The following is a 21,195-nucleotide window of genomic DNA, read 5'->3' as shown; positions in this document are numbered from 1 at the left end:
AAAAGAAATACATGTAAATAGTTTCCCGTTTTTTGCGTTTTGAAAAGGTAGTCACCCTACTGGCCAGACAGTTCTTTCCCAAGGTTGGGAAGTCGGTCAGTCTGGAAGAAGGCGAGACTCCGTTGCAAGAATGTATTGACCCAGAACGGAAACGACATAGCAGCTGCAGACTGTAGAGACAGCTGCACTTGTTTACCGAGGGGTCATGCGTGACAGCATAAAAGAAGACAGAGAATCGAATCTGCTCCTTCGCTTGGTTTTGTAAATTGAAACTAGAAGGACTGTGAGAGATCCTAGTGAAAACTGAATTGCAATCGTTAGTGTTTTGTTTGTTTTCGTGTTGTTAGTAATTGTCTTGTTTGTGAACCACCAGATGGCTAACATGTATCTGGGGCAGTTGCCTTGGGCCAGCACAAAGCTGGAACAACACTCCACCACAGTCACAAAAGAACCTGTTATCACCCACCACGAGCACACTGCACGCACCCAGGACTGGTGACTGTGTTGAGCATTATTGTGGGGCTTTTAATTTGTGTTTATTGTTTGGACTGCAACCCGTTATTATTTCGTCCATGCACTATACATTGTTGTGTATTGCCGGGGTTTATTATTTGATCACCAGACTTGGATTAAGAATAAATAAAGCACCTTTTCCAATCCGAATTACAGTTTCTGTCTGTTTCATTCCTGCACTGCATCACCTCTGCACCTGTATCCACTCAGCTACCTTGTCACACTTCTCTATTGTTTTAGATTTAACTACTGTATTGCTTTGTTTGTTTTGTAGCTAATTCAACTTTAATACAGTTTTACATATAGTGGCTTTGATGACGTTTTGAAAATGAACAAATATCCAAACATGGAAATTCAGTGTTTGCCCCAGCACTACTTAAAATGGTTGGCTATTTCCCTATAGCGTTGTGTTCTTATGTAGAATAGTTGCTAAGCAAGAAAAAGCTAATTTGCAATATCAGTGGAAAGTTACTGCTTTTGCCAAAACATTAGTTTTCAACCAGAACATTTTGTTTCATATTACAGTTTAAAATGAGGACGCTATATCAAAACAGAAACTGTGTTACATAAAAGCACACAGAGTGATTGCACAATAGAAGCTGACCTGAACCTGTTGATTTTAAAAACTAAATAAAATAATCATTGTCTGACTGGCCTAGGGTGGCAAGTTGCCTAGCACCGGCCTTAATTATCAAAATAGTGTATCACAGTTTGTGTTATAAACTCACCCACTGTGATATATATTTTTTTGCATTTATTTTGTATTTGTTGTAGACTGAGCAAACTTTTAATTTCATACTGGAGCACTTTAGTTTCAAACCGTCCCTTATTATATATAGGTCTACTCAATACCAGTGAAATTTATGATTGCACTACTTTGTCCTTATGAGAAAATAAAATAAAATAAAATAAAAAAATTATAAAATCACCTTGCTTTTCATCTGCTTGAATAAGGCAGGATAACAAGGAGTTTTAGATTAAACTACTGGTGCTGTCTTAATCAAATCTAGGAGACAAAATTTCCTCTGGAATACAATTTTATATATCAGGAAAAGTTTTAATATAAGGAAACTTAGGTTATTACCATAACCCTGGTTCCCTGAAATAGAAATGTAAACATCACTGTATGGGTGTTTACCTCCTAACGAACCTGAAAATCAATATACCAAAGCTGCGTGCCAGTGCCTGTGATGCAGTCATGCCCTCCCCCCTGAGGGCATAAGAAGACTGCACACACAGATACCAGCAACTCACCTTTATGTCTATGTTGTAAGGGTCGACCTGGAAGCCACCCTTAATACTCCAGGGTTTTGTTGATAAGCCAGGGTTTTGTGGATCCACGATCTGTAGAACCTATAAAGGAATGGGGAGTAGCCCACACTGTTGAACTGCAAATGTCCTTGACAGGTGCATCATGGAATGTAGCTCACGAATGCCATGCCCCTGAAGGAATGGGCAGTGACCTTTCTGGAGGGGGCAAGTTGGCCAGCTCATAGGCAGTCCTGCATGTGTCTGCTATCCATTTGGACAGCCTCTGCTTACACAAGGCTTGACCATGGGACTTACTCCCAGAACAGACAAAACATCACCCTGACTGCCTCCAACTTTTGTCCTGTCGACATAGCATGCCAGGGCCCACACTGAGCAGAAAGTATTGAGCTGCAGCTCCCTGTCAGACTGGAAGGAGGTGGAAGGAAGCCTCCAATTCCACAGACTGGTTGACATGGAATGCCGAGATAGTGTTCGCCAAAAGGGAGGATTGGTACGGAGCGTAACCCATGTCCAGCTTTCAAGAGGGCATTGAGCACCACGTTTAACCTTTCAAAAAAATTGCCCTGCTAGGAAGCTGAGTGAATTTTGACATGGACCTTCAACAGAACCTGCAAAACTGCAGTATTACTGCCATGGGACAAGTCGTGAGGTTGAACCCATGAGACACCACATCTGTAAAATGTTCCACTTGTATCTGCACTGAGAACGTGTAGATGCTGCTGTGGCATTTTGTTATGTGTCACTAACCTTATTGGACAGACCCAGATGGCTCAAAAGCAGCTGTTCAGGGGCCAGACCCAGAGCTGCAGGCTCGATGGGTTGGTATGCCATAAGGTCCCCCGTGCCTGACTGAGCAGGTCACGGTGCTTGGGTATAAATCAGTCTCCTGGGCCAATAATAGGCTACTATGATCACCTTGGCCCCGTCCTGCCTGATTTCCTCCAGACACAGCGGGAGCAAGGCAAGTGGTGGAAAGCCATATAACAGTTGTGTACCAAGGAATCTACCACCAGCGGGTCCCCTTCTCCTATTATGGAGAGCCAGAGGGAACAGCGAGATCTCTGATCTCCCAAACCTCTGCCAAATGAGGCTCACCGCCTAGGGGTGAAGCCTCCATTCTGAGGCGCTGGGAGCCCCTCTTGAGAGGTAGTCTGCTGCCCAGTTTATCACCCTGGGCAGTGGGAGGAGGTTTTCAGGTGCCCAGATCAAAAGCTTGCGGGCCATGCAATTGCGACCTGGAGACCTGAGGTATGCACTGAGTTGAGCTGAAAAAGCTTCAAACATGTGGCTATTCTCTGCACTCTGCTGTCCGACAGAGTGAACAGCATGTACCTGGAGTCCAATTGCACTCCCAGATAAGAGGTTGTCTGCGAAAGTTCACCGACAGGCCCAACCGATGAAGTTGACTGGTGACGAGTTCCGTGTAGACCTGTGCTGGAGACTGGGCACAAATGAGCCAGTAGTCCAGGTATTTGAGAACTCTGATGTCTCTGAGTCTCAATGGGGCCAGAATAGCTTCCATGCACTTTGAAAATGCACAGGGAGCTAGAGAGAGGCCAAATGGCAGGACACGGAACTCACACGCTGTTCCTTGTAAAGCGAAGCGCAGGTACCTCCTGTGCCCTGACCTCATGGGGATATAGAAATACAGTATGTGTCGCCTGGCCTGATTGACTGCAATAGCTGTTGCATGGTCAACATTTTAACCAATGTCGACTCAGATACAGGCCACCATCCCACTTGGGGACCAGGAAGTACCTGGAATAGAACTCTTCCATCAAGGGGAGAGGGTGTACTGTGCAAATAGCCCACTTTTGCAGCAGAGCTGTCATCTCCTGAGACAGTACTGTAGCGTCTCATGGGTCCATGACTAACATTGTAGTGAATTAGAATAAGTCCAGCAGCTGTACTCATGTTTCAAAAAAAGACAGTAAAAACATCTCACAAGAAAAACTCTCACAGAAGAACAGTAATCACACAATTACAGTTCAAATAATAATAAAATCGTTTACAGTAACTTTTATTTTAACTCCAGGTGGAGCTAAGCAGCCTATGAGGAGAGCTCAAGTCAGCCGACTCAAGTTGCCTGGTCCCTGAGAAGGGACGACAAGATCCGCCGGTTTCACATAGGGCACAAGGCCGCTGCGGGACGTAACAAACAGCAAACTATGTGCAAAAAATTACGTGTAATTAGTAAAACTAAAACAACGTAAATAATTATTGCATTAATCAATGTGAGGTTCAGTCCTGTGAAAGGAAAAATGATGCTGGTATCTGTGTGTGCGTCATAGGCACTGGCGCGAGGCTCTGATACACCTATTCATGTTCGAGGTCTTTAGGAGGTAAACACCCATATGGCAATGGTTACATTTTATACTTGATAGGGAAGAAGTCTTAGAAATATATAGCGTTACATTTTGAACACACACTGTAAGCAAAATCTATTTTTGTGTACATAACACAGTATCTTCTGGTGTTTTATAAGGGGTAATAATAATCTGAATTCAGTTACATAGCAATGTAAAAACAAAACAAAAACAAAAAACCACACAATTATAGGCTTAACAATTCAGTACCTTATTTATACCAGGGGTAAAGATCATTATATACCACACATACTGTCTTTTCTGTCATTGTGCAATATTAATGCACATTTAAACCAGCATTGGATAATAGGAATATTACCTGGATGTTGTCAAAAGAAGTTTTGTTGGTCACATCGTAGAACAGCAGCAGTGCTGTGAAGAAACACATAGAAAGGGAAACATTATAACACTGTGCAATTTAAATTTAATTTGCAGGTTTATGTTTATACAGTAACGTCACTGTCATTAATGGCCATTGAATGACAGATCTTGCAGGTAACATAATACAGGAGACACTCAAGTGAAACATGCCCTAGGTGGTATATTGGTATGGTGGTCAAACGAAACGTTAGAAACAAAACCTAAATAGATTATTGCATTTAGTTTTTTACCTAACTTAAAAATATCTGAAATCAAAATGCCCAGAAAATGTGTTTTATGTAAAATGTAGTTTTAGCGCACCAAAAATTACCTATTTTGTTCTTGGATTTGAGTTATGCCCTCTACTGACTTTATAATTAAAAAAAATAAAATACGTATACAAAAATTATTCTAAGCTAGATGGTGGGTTTAAATTAAAAGGCCAAAGTTTTAAGTGTAAAAGTAAGCCTCCCAAAATTGCACCTCTCACTGTGGGCAGACTGGCCAGGGTGGAATGTCACAGGCATATTCTGTATTGCTAATAAATGTGCATGTGTCGCTTTTAAAGGCATGGATTTTGTTTACTACATACTATAAAAGGTGATGTATTCGTCTATTAAGAAAATGTTATTATCCCTGTGCTGCAATCATTTTTACAATATATTTTTGAGGTTAGAAAGTCCTCGATCACAGGGGCAGCGCTGGGTGAAGCTTCCTCAGCCCTCCTCCATCACCACTATAAAACGACACGATTGCCAATTTTCCAAGCGTGGACCATATTTCCACCCACATAACTAAAAACCCAAGCATGATTGGCTCTTGGTTTAAATGACGATGCCTTATAGACACCTTAAACAGCAAATACTGTAAATCTTACGTCAGCCCTGATTGGTTTAGGTTTTGAAATTACTGAATAAAGGAAGGAAATGTGTTTTTTTCACCTTTCTGTATGTCTTATGTATTATTATTATTATTATTATCATTATTAATAATAAACAGACGCTTTTATCCCAAGTGACTTATGGAAAATTAAACAAAATATAAATGTATATAAATTACAGGCAATAAAAATGCAAAATAAAAACATATAGACAATATATACAAAATAATTATATAAAGAAAATACAAAAAGATATACAAATAGGAATTTATAAATGAAGATTGAATAAGTGAGTTTTGCAAGGAGAGCAGAATGCAGTAAAAGACTGAAAAGTCTTGAGGATAACCGGTAGCTGGTTTCACCACAGGGGGACGAGGGAAGAGAAGGAGTGAGCACAGGAGGAAGGCGAGTGAAGAGAAGGCATAATAAGTCAGCCAATAGAGGATGAGTGGAGAGGGTGTGAGGGAACATAAGGAGACATGAGGGATTGGAGATAGGAAGGGACAGTATGAGAAATAGAGCAATAGGCAAGAGCAAGGGTCTTAGATTGGATGTGAGCAGAGACAGATAGTCAGTGGAGAGTGCGAAGCAGAGAGGTAGGGTGAGAGTAGGGGGGTTAGGAAAATTCAAGACGAGCAGCAGAATTTTGAATACGTTGAATAGGGCGAGTAGCCGAAGCAGTGAGACCAGCGAGGAAAGAGTTACAATAATCCAATCTAGAAAGAACAAGCTTGGACTAGGTGTTGAGTGGAATAAGTAGATAGAAAAGAACGGATTCTATAGATGTTGTTCAGAAAGAAACGACAAGTATGTGTTAGTGAAGAGGTGTTGAGAATAGGAGAGGGAAAGGTCCAAAATAACATCTGGGTTTCTTGCAGAAGGAGAAAGATTGATAGCATCAAGGGAGACAGATGAGTTGAAAACTGCAAAGTTTATGAGCACACAGCAGAACTGGTGTTAAAAATATTTACAATGCCAGAATGGACCAAAACACATACTGCACTTCCAAACTTTCTATTCAGAACAATATATTAGTGTACTTGCAGTCACACATCATTTGAACACATTCTATCTACCAGGTGTTCAATACACCAGGGCAGGGGTGAAATTCTGCCGGTACTCCGTAGCTTATTTTAATGCCTGTATTAGGTACTGGGACTTATTTCACAGCTTTTCATCCAACACGCATGCAAGCCATCCACTCACACAGTCCATTAGAGTAACGTTTCTCAAATGCACTTTCATTCAGCACAAGTCACACTGCTTGCATTCTGTTTCCTAATGCTGCTTCTGTTTCTGTTAGCTGCTATTGGCCACCATTAACGTCAGTATAATCACTGCATGTTGATTGGCCGAGCTTTTATTATGACCAGATTTCATTTTGGCGTGCGTCACAAATCTCTGTCTATTTCGCTGTATCACTGCTTATTGGTTGATAAATGAGAAAGGACTTTAGCAGTGCGATATGAAAATAGCAGCATGGAGTAATTGTTTTTTTCTTAAGTGCAGTGAAACTGAATATGAATATTCGAACGAACACTGTTGCACATGAATTTGAAGGCATGAATCTGAAGTACTAGTAGGGGACATTTCATGTCTGTTGTTATCTTTTACATTTATTTATGTTTTTTTTTTTATAATTCACAGATGGTGAATTATAAAAAATGTCTTTAAAGGTGGACATAAATGAAATATTCTACAATTTAGCATTTACTGTTTTTCAGGGAAGTATTTAAATATTTAGGAACATTTGTTGTATAGCAACTCTAGAGAAGATTATCAGTTTTGAATGTGACAACACTATTTTTTTCTGCTTTAATAAATATGATGTTTAAATTGTGAAATACCTATTTTTAGACTGTGAAATGCCATGAAATAAGCCCTAACCATAATTTACATTCACTATACTGTACATAAATGTCAAAATGTAAGTCTGACATGGTGATAGATTTCGACCAAATTTCATAAAAACTAAAAAAGGGCTTCTCTATGTAAAACTGTGACATACAGTATAGACTATGACTGGATATGTAGTTCTCTTGATACACGATAACATGACAGACAGCAGGGCTTGAAATGAACTTTTCCATGCACTAGCCACCATGGGTCATGAGTGAAGACATAGCGTCTGAGATATGTTGGACATCTGCCCTCTCCACAGACTGCATGCCCACAAACTGCACAGTTACCAGCCCTTTCTGGCAGAATCATACATATATTAGCTCCTCTTCTATGACAGCGCTATCGATTGAACCATCTGACATCATTGACAGGAACATTGCACCTTGTATTTTTTCTTGCAGGTGCCTTCTTTCTACCTCAGCAATGTAATGCATGAATACTCTTGCTTGTTCGTCATTTCTAGATTTAGGCCGTTCTGTTCAACAACCCTATATTATTAAAAATAATAACAATAATAATAATAATAATAATAATAATAATAATAATAATAATAATAATAATAATAATAATAATAAACTTTATTTTGCATAGCGCTCTTAAAAGCAGTCATCTCAGAGCACTTCACAATTAATAGTACTGCAATAAATAAACACAAGGAGATAAAACAATCATAAAATAACTTAGATAATAAAAGAAAAGCTATTTTCTATTGTTACGCTTTCTGATTGAGATCTGCGAAGCAATAACTTACTGTGTTTTTTCAAGCTTTAAACAAGTCAGTTCAAGATAAAATTGATTCCAGTAAGTGGTAAATTCATTGTTAAGGATACCATTTCCAAGATTTCAAGGACTTTTGTTCAAATTCACAATTTCCGTCACTTCTGTGGCATCTGTGACAAAATCATATCATTATTCATTGTAAATACCAATAAGAGTTTATTTTATTTAACATGGTTGCATTATAGTTTACTAGTAATCACTTAAATCTCCTTTTCTGAGTTTGTAGCATGCAAAATAATAACAACAACAGAAAATATTGGACATACTATCCTATAAAAAAAACAAAAACTTATAGTACAGTAATAATATTCATAATAATAATAATAATAATAATAAATAACAACAACAACAACAATGTGTTGGACCTGGGGCACTTTGTAATATACAATGTGTTTAAAACAACAGGTCGCTGTATTAAAATTAAAACTTCACCAGTTACACTTTCAGTGAGGTTAAAATACTCACAAGTTGATTGCATTTGTTCAGCAATTGATACCCATGGGTTCTTCTTTATCATCCAATCTTTATAATCAGTTCTATCAACTGGTTATAGACCAGGCTGAAGTTGTTTTGATTTTGGACATTTGCAGTAGAGCTTATAATAATACAATTATAGTGCCAGCTTCAATCGCTCCTTCCAAAAAAACTAAATGCAGGAATGGTATGTCATTTACAAGGTACACTTTTTCTACCTTGCTAAACAAAAAGAAAGAACAAATTGCCAGGGTACAGTTAACCCTTTAGCCTGTGGGTGGCACTCAATGATACCTCACATACTTTACAATACTACAATTATAGTGCCAGCTTCAACCACTCCTATCAAAAAAAACTAAACAGAGGTCTTCTTTCACATTTCAAATCCACGTTTTTTCAATGAAATACGGTTCAGCACATGGTGCTGCTGGGAAGGAGGGTCAGAAACACATTATAGAATAGAAGAGCGGACTGGCAGCATGTGTTCTATGAAGTAGAGTGTTTTGTGCGCTTGTGTGTAGCTGTTGAATACACATGCACGTCTGGGGCTTTGTTCTAATTTGCAAACAATCTAGTTGAGCCTAATTAATAAACAGGCATTGTTCGATTCCCCAACGTCCTTCACTCCATTTCAGTGTCCACTTGCAGTTTGCTTTCTATAGTTTAAACAGCTTCCGTTGAAAGCTGTATTTATTTTTTAAATTTAATAAAAAACATTGTCAAAAGAAAAAATCATTAAGTTAATACTTTAGGTCAAAAAAAAAATTGTGATAAGTATTTAGTGTGTAACATGGTGGGTATCTAGATATGTTAAGTTAATCAAAGGAACATGTAAGGTTTATGAAATCTGTCAATACTATAGCATCAAGGACTACCTATTGTAAACAGATTTTTGCCAAAACGATTACCTCACAGTTTAGTTCAAAGAACTGTTGGGCTATTGCTTGTTTTTTTTTCTTGTTGGAGAACACGTTTTGTCAGCATGTCAACAAAACTGATGTGTTGTACTCAATATTGTTGTATGCACAATTTGTAAATGGTGGAGAATAATAAGCAGAATGGCAAGTAATAAATCAAATATTATTACAAATAACCGTTTGTGCAAAATAACTATTGATGGAATAGTCACATGTTTAATTTGAAAAGATCAAATTGTAAAGACACTGCAAGCAAACAATGCCATCAATCATCTGTGCTGAATACCCTGTTTAAAAATAATCATGAAGACACTGCAACGAAACAATGCCATCAATCGTCTATGCTGAATACCCTGTTTAAAAATAATCATAAAGGGGTAAGACAGCGAATTCTTGGGCAAATAAAAGTCGCTAAAAAAATGAAAGAAAGAAGCAAAGAGAGACACCAGTAATCACAATGTGGAAACAGATTGCAAAACTAATTCTGAAAGATTCGTAATAGATGAGAAAGAAGATGACAGTGGTTTTAATGGTTTCGAAAATGAACAATGGTCACCTACAGATTCAGTGACAGATTTTAATGTCCATGACCTCATTACATCAACACCAAAAAGTTGAAAAACACTACACACTGCAAATAGCTTTAATACCTTACCTCACAATTTAGAAGGTAAAAGTCTGGATTCTCTAGAAATTCCGCTATCTGTTATGTCTATGCGTTCAAATGATGAAGCAATAAAGGATCACCTAATACAAGCAAATGTTTCAAATCAAGCAAGTGAAAATGTAATGCCAAAAGATGGTGCTTGTTATTGCTGGTGTAATATGCCATGGCATGGAGAACAAATTATTTTCTGTGACAACTGCACAAATTGGTTTCATCCTGAATGCATATATAACATATCTGAAGAAGTTAAGGATATCAGTCCCTTTTTTGTCCTGATTGCAAAGACCAGTCTTCTCTACACTGTGCGCCTGAAAGTAAAAAAAAGACAATGGATCTAAAGAAGATGAATGTATTGATATAGATGAGGAAAAACCAAAGTGTGGAGATTGATGCCAGCAGCTATGATTCGTTCGGCCACTTGAAAGGCATTCGCATGCTAGACTACACGTAAATCAAATAGAAAACCAATAGGTCAAAGTTTAAAACACAATACTCCATCATCCTACCACTTTAAACGTTTAAAGAAAGCAGATGTGGAGTCACTAGAGGCTGGAAATCTGACCTATGCAAAAAGTCTTTCTGTTTATCAAAACATTTCCAGTGAATACTTGAGATAAGGAGGCTGTGTGGTCCAGTTGTTAAAAAAACAGGCTTCTAACCAGGAGGACCCTGGTTCAAATCCCAACTCAACCACTAACTCACTGTGTGACCCTGAGCAAGTCACTTAACTTCCTTGTGCTCCATCTTTCGGGTGAGACGTTGTTCTAAGTGACTCCGCAGCTGATGCATAGTTCACACACCCTAGTCTCGTATTTTGTAAAGCGCTTTGCGATGGTGGTCCACTATGAAAAGCGCTATTAAAAAAAAAAAAAAAAAAAAAGACAACTTAAGCAGTGATATGTTTATGGGTATCATTCTGAATAAAGCTGCATTTGAAAACAAACAAACAAAAAAAATCAAAAACACTCCTTGGATACATACAAGACATTGGTTACATGCCTTTCAGGGTGATAGCTTTTACTGAAGATCAAACATGAATACACAAATCATGTGCATAATTATGACCAATTCATCTCTATCTAGATGCCACAGGCTCAGTAACCTCAAAGGTAGAATGGGAGGACAAGCCAGTTCTCTGCTATGCATTACTCCTTCACGACTCAGAACAGGGGATATCTCTGCCTACGGTTATTAACAACAAACCATACTGTTCCTTCTATGTCTTATTTTCTAAATCTTTATCTGCGGACATTTCGATCCATCAGAGGTCCTTCTGTCCAGTCTGCTAATAAATTAGAAGTTGATTTCAGTTTTGCTTTAATTCATTTCATTTTAATTTATTTTAACAAAGAGGATTTGTTCTCATAGTTACACTGGACAAGGGATTATATGAGAAATGTTGGTGGTAAAAAAAAAAAAACTTTGTGCAACGCACGTTATTCACGCAGTGTCCCAAAATCTAAAAGTGCTTCTCCCAAGCTAAAAACTAAGAGCATTTGTGCTGCACACATTTGCATTACTTCGGAATGCCACCTCTCTTCAACAAGCAGACACTGTCCTGAAATCACTCTTCTATTTGTTACTTTCCCCGTGTAACAGTGCAAGAACAGATTATTACAAGATGCTCCTTGAACAGCTAATTGATGCATCTGTTGAATTAGAAAAAGGTGAAGTAAACTGCAGTGAGAGAGGGGATAAACAGTCTGGGAAAAATCTCAGGGAACACTCCTCATTTGGCATCCATTTTGTAAAATTGTGTGACAATATTTTCACTTGCACTGATAAAACCCAGGGTTTTTCTAAAGTACCAAACCCATTTCATTGCATACATTATTTGCAAGTATTATTGTCGAATTGTTTCATCTGTGAACAAGGTGTCTGCTTACTGAAGGCACAACAGGAGACAGCAATGCAGCAGTAGAAAATTGGTTCAAAAATATAAAAAAAGGATCTCCTTTTGGGAAAACTTCATTTAAAACCAGGCCGATTTTTAAGACAGATAAATAAAAATATAGAAGGAAAAGTAAAGGAATGGACCTTTGTTAGCAGGTACAAGAAAAGGAAGAAACTGAGCTAGCTAAGTAAACATGGAAGAAAAAGAAGCAAATTGGAGTTTCTCGCTATTACAAAGGAAAGACTCATATCAAAACAGGGAATGAGACAAAAATGCATAACAGCAGCTTGGTTTGCAGCCTGTAAAATGGGGAGGCAAACTGCCAACCAAACAAGGCATGTTAAGTCTGGCTAACACTTGAACAATTAATAATCATCTGTTGATAATGCCTTTCTGAGCCACATATCCTTGAAGTGTTTACCAAGGATGCTCAGGGCGGTTCAGAGATTTTCCAATGACTTTTGAAGGTGCGTAATGCAGTATTGGAAGGAAAATGTAGTGAGGCAAAGCATATATGGCTCCTGGGTATTGAAAAGTGGAAAAACAGCAACTCATTGATATGGAATCTGTACGGCAGCGAGGAAGAGTTCTTTGTGGATCATATTGTCCAGCTGCAAAAGAGGCAAACCACGTCTGTGTGCTCCAACAATCATTGCTCACTTTCCACAACATCAAGAACAGTTTCTGAGATATTTGCAGTTAACCAAACATGGCTTGACCATCTTGACTTTCAGAAAACTGAGCCATGCAGAAGATCCAAATGCATAGGACTGCGTACAACCTCACAAAGGGTTACCAGATCGCCCCACCTTTACTGTTTGTTCAGTATTCCATGCAATGTATTACTTTAGGTGATGCTAAGGATTCGTTTCACAGAGAGACAAACAAATACCTTCTCTATGCTGCTAAATTAACACAGGAAACCATTTTGTTAGTGCCATTAAGTACAAAGGACACTGGCACTGGTATGATGGGAAAGAAATGCCAAACCACATGTGGGAGCAAGCAGATAGCACTGTCATACCACAAAGATTTTCTGTTAATTATGTTATATACACAATTGCACCATCACTCTAAAGGGCAAGCCTCTGCGGAACATTAAACAGTGTCTTTATAAATCAAGACTACAGTAGTTATATCAATGGGATCTATTTGCATATTTGTTACATTTAACTTTTTATTTTAAAGTATGAAATGCAACAGAAGTACAGCTACAACTCATCTAGTCACAGTAATCCTGGGGTCCTCTGAGCATTTAGCGACATGCATAGCCATATGGACACGCGTCACGGCTGTTGTTTAGCAAGGTACAAAAAGTATACCTTGTAAATGACAAACCATTCCTGCATTTAGTTTCTTTTGGAAGGAGCGATTGAAGCTGGCACTATAATTGTAGTATTATAAGGTGCACTCCGAATGACCAATATCAAAACAACTTCAGCCTGGTTGCATAGACACAGGGATAAACACTGAGCAGCTTTTCGACAAACAACCGGTCATCTATTTTGGTGTTGTAATAACCATAGCAACGAGGTTAAAGTTCAGCTGATTTGAACTGTCAGCGACTGCAGTTCTATAGAACCTATAGTGCAGTTACTGCACCGACACGGATTTAAATTACAGTGCCTCTACCTGAGCTGCCTGTTTCACTGTCAAACTGGTCCAGTCATCAAGACCAAAAGCAGGAGAATTGCCGGTAGAAAGTATAAACTGCATAGCCACACGACAGCGATGGTCGGCAGTCGCCTTGCTCTTCAATGACAGTTGGGTGATATGAAGGGTACAAAAATGTACCCGCCACTGTGGCATCTAAGTATGTGAAATTTACCCACCACAGGCCATTGGGCACGTGTTAATTCCGAATCCTGAGATTATGGTGTCCTTTGAAAGATAAGGGGTTCCCATATATTTTCTATGTAAACACATAGAAACAATATGCTTATTTTACTGCTCCTTGTTAATAACTTTTCTCCTGCTTTTGCTCGTGACGACTGTTTGGACTGTTTTGGAGACAGGCAGCTCAGGTTGAGGCACTGTAATGTTCATCAGTGCTGATGCAGTAACTGCACTACAGGTTCTATAGAACTGCAGTGTTCCTGTGATTGCAAATCATTAATCCAGATCTTTCTCCACCCACTGTCCACACTGCTGGTAAGGACAGTATCCACAATGTGCTGGGCACTTATATTAACACCAAAAGACTAAAACAAATCGATTATTCCACTGACAGATCTGTAAAGCTGTATTAGGGAAATGACTGCAATAAGCTATTGTTTACACAATCTGTAGTTCTAGGACGTACATGTTTTTTTTCATCTTTGAACATTCTTCCAAAATTTGAACAAATATTCTTTATTCATATCATATTACTGATGAAAAAACTAAAGAAAACAAAGAGCAAAATAAATCTGGTAATCAAATGATCAATTAAAGAAAGAAGAGAGACATTCTTAGGTACATTAGTATGTGTGTTGTTTGTTTCAGATGTCATTTTTGCATTGGTTTTCATCAGCATAGCATCTTTTTAATAGTCATGTATCAAATCTGTTAAATGAATGGCTACAAACATGGTCACTTTTACCATATCAGTTTATGTTTAAGTGCAGTGCAGGTGATTTACCCACTGCCAGTACAATCTTCTACATTCTGTAGATAATACCAGATTGAATGTTTTGTTTACATCGAGGTAGGTTGTGATGACATTACAGACCATGTGATGGTCATCAGAACCTCATGAGATGTGACCAGTAACTATTAAATCCAGTCCGGTGCAATGGTTAGTCCAATCTCTCTTTTCCCATTGCACTGCTGTCAATAACAGATCTGATCACGACTGAAGTACAAGACAGAACTATGAATAATATAACAGCACCCCTGTGCTTTTCAATGGGATCATTACTCACGCCACCAGGATCACATCTGTGCTGAGACACAGCAGAAACATCTTGTAAAAAAAAACAGTACAGTAATCCGTCGCACATACGACTGTGATGAGACCAGAGTAAGGGCAGATGTGTAAAAAGTTGTTTTTTATACATAGCTGTAACAATTACTATATTCACACAATTATTTTTTTGAGATTCAGCTTTTATTAGGGAGCACTCATAAATCTCTTGTTTAGAAAGATACAGGGTAGTAATGCTTGTGACAGGGTAACTGTCTGCCACGTGGGTGTGTGCATTCTCTGCTGATTGAGGCAGGAGATCGAGATGGGAGGTTGAAGTTGATAAGCTGTGCAGGTGAACAGGATTTATTTACAGATCAACACATTGAACAGCCCCAGTGACACTACCAGCAATGGCAGCACACGCAGCACTTAGGTACAATCTACAAATTATGAACTAATCTTCTCTGTTCAATAATAAACTAATGTTGCAGAAATGATTGATATGTGACAGGCAGATACACAATGGATTACTTTATTTACTGCATTCAGTACAATCTGCTTTGGTGAACATTTCAACTTGTCCCACAGCCTTATCCTTTTAGAACCCAGATTATCAAGCAGGACAAGTCTGCAGCATGGTGAAAAAGGGCAAGCTGACTATTAATTTTCTTTCACAAAGAAATCTAAATAATTCAAAGTTCCAGTCTGTATCTCCAGTATTATTAGAAGTATGAAGGCTTTCTCTTTTGTTTTGTGTATAACTTCTGCATGTCGCCTTTTCGTTGCTAAACCTAAAGGTGCAAAATCTGGAATTCACTTCCAAGAAATATTACAAATGCTGAAACCTCCTTTTAAGTCTCTGGGAAATATTTATTTCTTATCAAAACCATTCTCTGCCTAGGTTTATGTTTGCGGTTATTGTTTGGGATTCAAATTCATGCTGCTTTTAACAGGCCTACTGTTATCAACTAAAATATATAGCAATTTAAATTTAACTTACACATTTTAAAAATTACGAAGTGCTTTGGGAAGCTGTGTATTGTAACAGTGCTATACAAATAGAAGCTGAGGCCAGTGTCTAGTAAGTTCAGTTGGGGTGCATTACATTTTAAGTCCTCAAAACAAATAGATGGGATTCTCATTTTTTCATTTTTGTAACTGCATAATATTGCTGCACTACCAGGGCTAGCTGTACAGTAGTATAACATGCATTTCCTGTTCTAACTAAAAGATGACTAGATAAACACAGACAAATCATGAAACTCATCTGCCACTGGTTTGTTGGTTATTCCAGAGCAGTAGCTAGTTAGCCCCAGTGTTTGTTTTTAATTTGATTTAAAACAAACATTGAAAACACTGTGCTTGTGGTGCCTGTAGCACTGGTGTTATTCTTCATGTTGATTCATGGCTCCTGCAGCGTGCTGTACACATTAATGATTGCTCCAGTATGTGGTGGCATTATGGCTTGCTGTGTGCGAAATCAGCATTCAAACAAAATGCATCTGTCATGTAGAACTGTTGTGTGCATATTAATGTGTGTTAGTTTAGAAATGCCTATGGCTTCCCTACAAGGTAAATCGCCATCAGTCACTAAAGTACAGTTATGTTATGGCATTTTTTTGGTTTCTGTAGCCTATTTTCTAAACACATTAAAACCAGTGAGCACAACTGCAACGCTCCTTAAACCCATTTAACAAGATTTATTTTCAGACTATAATGCACACCCATTTACAATGCACTGAGCGCTGTACACAGGATGTGCATTATATATGAGCCACACGGTATACTTGAGAATCAGATGTCATTTAAATGAAACCATTTGCTCTCCCATCATCAAACTGAGTTTCCCCAACTAATGTATTATTCTTTAAACGGCTGTCGTAATTGAGCACAGTGAATGCTGCTCTGTTATTGAAATTCCCAGACTAAGAGCTAAAGAATCATTGATCATGTAAAATTAAAGAAGCTTGTGCATTATTTCCAAACAGTTTGCATTCAAAACCTTTTGAATGAAGTTCTGCCAGCCCCCTAAGTGCATACTCAACGACTTTTAAAACAAAGTGGAGCTTGAATACACAATGGGGTTTCATCAGTATTGTAACAACCAGATTTTTTATGCCGGTCTTAAAGAGTTTAGTTCAATTTATTTGTAAATTTAAAATGAAGTCACCATATGTAAAGTTCTAAGACTACCTTTTCAAGTAAGTTTTTATATGATGGCTGCTTTAGTGATACTTGGTGGGTCCTCCATTGGCTTTGATCACTGCCTGAAACAATGTGTCCACAGTCTGTAATGGTAAACTGTGCAGTTTACATGGGGGGGTGGGGGGGGCAGAATGCTGTCCTTAAAGTCTTAAAATGAGTTGACAGTTGACCCAAACCATTACTTTAAGTGCAGTACAGAAACCAGGATCAGAGGACACAGCTGGAAACCACGTGGAGATACTTAGGTCGGAAGAAAGGAGACAATTCACACAGAGTGTCATGCTGTTGAGGCATAAACACTTGGATCCTTAAAGACCAAACCGGATAGCTACTAATCAGCTTCTAGGAAGCGGACAAGCTTAGATGGTCTGAATGGTCTCATCGTGTTTGTAAATGTTCTTTTTTATGTTCTTATTTATCCCTTTCCCCAGAAGCTCAATCTACAAGAATGAAATCATGCATAGAAAAGTAAAACAAACATTCTACCTTTACTGATTATCTCAGAATTAGTTTAAATGTTTAGTGCAGAGGTGTCCAACCTTTTCTTGGACATGAGCCACTTTTAAATTTCAGACTAAGACATGAGCTACAGCAACAAATTGCACCCTGAGGCTTGTACTATATCCATATTTAGTCATATTTAGTGCGGAAAATAATAACACACACAGCAGGGTTGTGAGAGAAATAGCGCTACCTGGTGGACACTTTAAGGGCAGCATCACTATGCAGCCAACTCAGACACTCACACTTTCAACTCTCAGTGCAAGTTCTCAATGCAAGTTTGAGAAGGTTTTTATATTTTATCTGTTTTTCACTCAGCACTCTGCCAAAACAAATAATAGCCCCACTTTTTATGACATACTCTTTGATGGACCCAGATTCAGTTAAAATGTGTTTGCCCACTGATGATGTGCAGGAGAAAATAAGTTGGAAACCAAGTGATATGAAAAATAGTGAATTCTGGCCCACATCTGTATTCTGGATGGATGGGGTACCTCCTAAAATTACCCTGTGAACAACATGAAAGGAAACAGTCAAACAATCTAGAACTATTGTTTCTGGTAGAGAACTGATTCTGAACAGAGAGGTCGAAAGCAATCCTTTTGTTAAATGTGGATGTGATAAGTGCCGGGGTGGATTATCAAAAGTCAAAATCTTGCCTGGCCTGTAGTCATTTGGTCAGGCACTGTCGAATTCTGTTTGAATGTAGTGGCCCTGAAGGAATATCATTTTCACACTTGAATGTGGACCCAGATGTGAGTTGTAAAAGTGACCATCCAGTAAGGCTCATTTAGCTGTGCTAGAATGTGAGGAGAGTGTTCCTGCCATACGTGTACACGTGTCTTGCAGGCATCAAGTAAAGACCCTGGTCGCCCACACCTGTGATGTAACTCACTGGAGGATGCACAGGCCTGTTGTGGTGTTCGCAGAGCCACCGAGCTGAGCCAGGAGGAGAACTTGAATCTTGTTGGGAACAGCTGACTTATTAGATATGGATTGGATGTTGTAAAATGAAATACACTGCTTAAAATTATATGATATACTCTTTATTAATAGTAATGTTGTAGGGTTCTGTATTTTGTATCCTTCTGAATATGTCTGTGTAGCCAGTAGAAAAATATTACTAGTAAATCTGTATAAGGTCTGAAAAAGATCAGGCCAACCTGCTGAAAGTTCCAAACCTCCCTTATCAGGCAAAAGCACATTTTTTAATTAAGCTATTGCGCGCAGAAGCCTGTAACCTTAAATTTCATTTAATTAACTTGAAGATGAAGTCATAGTTTTTAAAGAACTAAACACAGAGCCTAGATATTGCAATATAGCAAAAGACCCTTTCTAGACAGAACATGTTTGAAACTAAAAAGACCTATTTGATTTCATTGTAACTAAGCACAGTTTTAAAAAAAAGGATTCTGATCAAATAATAGAATTAAAAAAAAGAAAAACTATCTGAAGGGAAATAATATGTTTTAAATAAATAGAAACAGAATATTTGAAATAACAAGTGTTTTTGCTTGTTTAAGGTTCTACTGAAATAAAAAAAATAGAAGTCTTATTACAGGAAGACTAAAAAGGCAAAAAATGAGCATCTAGTTTAATTGGCTCAAGAATGTGTCCAGTCAAGTTTCTTATTTAGAAAAGAAGTCATCTTGATTTGAAAGTAGTCTTTACGCTAAATATGAACAGCCCAGAGGGATAATAAGTGTTTCTGTGCCGAGGTCAATAGCTGAAAGGCTATGCGGTGTAACCCCAGGGACCAAAGTCCTCCCTGGTGGTTCACGTATGCTACTACTGACATGTTGTCCATGTGGACAAGAATATGTCTGCTCTGGAGCACTTTCAGTGCATTTATGTGCAGGAATGTTCAGCAGCCCGACCAGGACCCACTGACCCCTCTGCCTGCCCAGACCTCATCCCAAACTGAGTCGGATGCGTCCGTCATCACTACATGTGGGTCACTCCCATGGCATCGTTGAGGGTGGACCCAACCTCGACAGATGCTTAGTCACAATCACTGTGTGGGCCACTGCTCCTTCATGTGACTGGGAACAGATCAACTCGTCATCTAGGTAGTTCAGTTTCCTGATCCCTTGCAGCCCCAAGGGGGCTAGGATGGCATCCATGCACTTTGAGAACATGCGGGGGGTTAAGGAAAGACCGAACTGGAGCATGAAAAACTCAAAAACGCTTCCCTGAAAAGGGAAGCAGATATTTTCTGTTTGCAGAACGAATAGGGACATGAAAATATGCATTCTTTAAGTCTACAGTGGTAAACCAGTCAGCCGGCCGAACAGACTGCAGGATGTGACGATGTGTTACCACCTGGAACCTCCTCTCCCTACATGTGGCGAAGGATGGCGTGCTTTTTTGTCACAGAAAATACCTCAAAGTAAAAAGTAGAGTAGAACTCTTCTTTTTGGGTTCTACAAGACGAGTGGCTTTTCAGAAGTAACGTATTTACTTGTTGCCTGAGGGCCAAGATCTGGAGAGGGTCGCTCACGGTCGTGACCGTAATCCCTCGAAAGGGAGGAGGACCCGAACTGTTGTGTGTAGCCGGTGTGTACGGTGGCGAGCACCCAGGTGTAGTTGCACCAACATTGTAGCTGGTGTATGGAAGAGTGGTTCTGAGGCCGCAAACATTCAGGGGCCCTGCTGGGCCTGCTGAGTCTGGGGTGGACCCTGATTTGGAGGCTGTTTAGGATGCAGTTGGTACTGTCTCCCATAGTGCTGCTGCACTGGGGCCCCATGTCTGGCGATGCCTTAGGTCGCCACGCAGCGCAGTGGGTATTAGAACCATCCTGGTGACAGTACGTGTCACAGGCGGATGCCATCATTTCATTCCCTCCTGTAACGGAGCACAGGGAGGGAGCATCATTGCCACCTGTCTAGACGCCGCCCATTCTCTGTGGGAGCGTTGCAGGATTTCCTCTACCGCTGGTCTGAATGTATGGCCAGGGGAGATAGGAACATCCAGCAAGGCTGACTTGTCCATGTCAGGGACTCTGGCTTGAACCAGCCAAAGCTGTCTGTGTGCAGCCACTAGGCTTGCCAGGCTTTGACCTAGGGCTTGCCCTTGGAAGACTGAAATCTGCAGCAGAGTGCTCGAGACCAAGCACAAATCCGAAGCCACTGGTTCAAGGAGAAGCGCTGATTGTAGCACACCATCAATGTATGCCATGAGGAGACCTGCTGTGTTTGCCAGGCGGGTGACTTGCACCTCAGCTGCATAGGCCTTTTTAAGGTGGACCTCTGCTATTCTGCATTATCATTGGGACATGCAGGGTCCTTAGATAAACCTTCTACTGGAAGGGCTCGCACCAGGGCCGCAAAGGTGGAATCCACCGGCGGAACTTCTGCTAGGCCAGGCGCTCCCGCATCTTCCAAGTAGGCCAGCGGGGCTGGTAGCTTCAAGATGTTTGGGGCTGATGGTGATCGATCCCAAGAGGCTCGTACCTCCTCCAAAATGTCTGAGAATACCGGAAAAAACTGGGGGTTAGCAGTCTGCTTCTTTCCGAAAACAGAATGGTGCTGTTCAGGTGCTGCTGTCCAAGGAACCTGGAGGAAGTTGGAGGCTCGC

At 39.5% G+C, this 21,195-nt stretch overlaps 1 protein-coding gene across 1 annotated transcript in view; it reads right to left on the bottom strand.

The window, feature by feature from the left end:
* The window catches only part of LOC121300656 (ras-related protein Rab-26-like), a 135,368-nt gene that overhangs the window by 17,048 nt on the left and 97,125 nt on the right, over positions 1-21,195 (bottom strand). Inside the window, exon 5 of the mRNA XM_041229300.1 lies at positions 4,471-4,523. Coding sequence (XP_041085234.1) covers positions 4,471-4,523 — 53 coding nt within the window. The remainder of the gene's footprint in view (positions 1-4,470; positions 4,524-21,195) is intronic.

The sequence above is a fragment of the Polyodon spathula genome, chromosome 26 (genome assembly GCF_017654505.1).
Source record: "Polyodon spathula isolate WHYD16114869_AA chromosome 26, ASM1765450v1, whole genome shotgun sequence".
Classification (NCBI taxonomy): Eukaryota; Metazoa; Chordata; class Actinopteri; order Acipenseriformes; family Polyodontidae; genus Polyodon; species Polyodon spathula.
The sequence above is the reverse complement of the archived record's forward strand: the minus strand, read 5'-3'. Positions and strand labels throughout refer to the sequence as shown.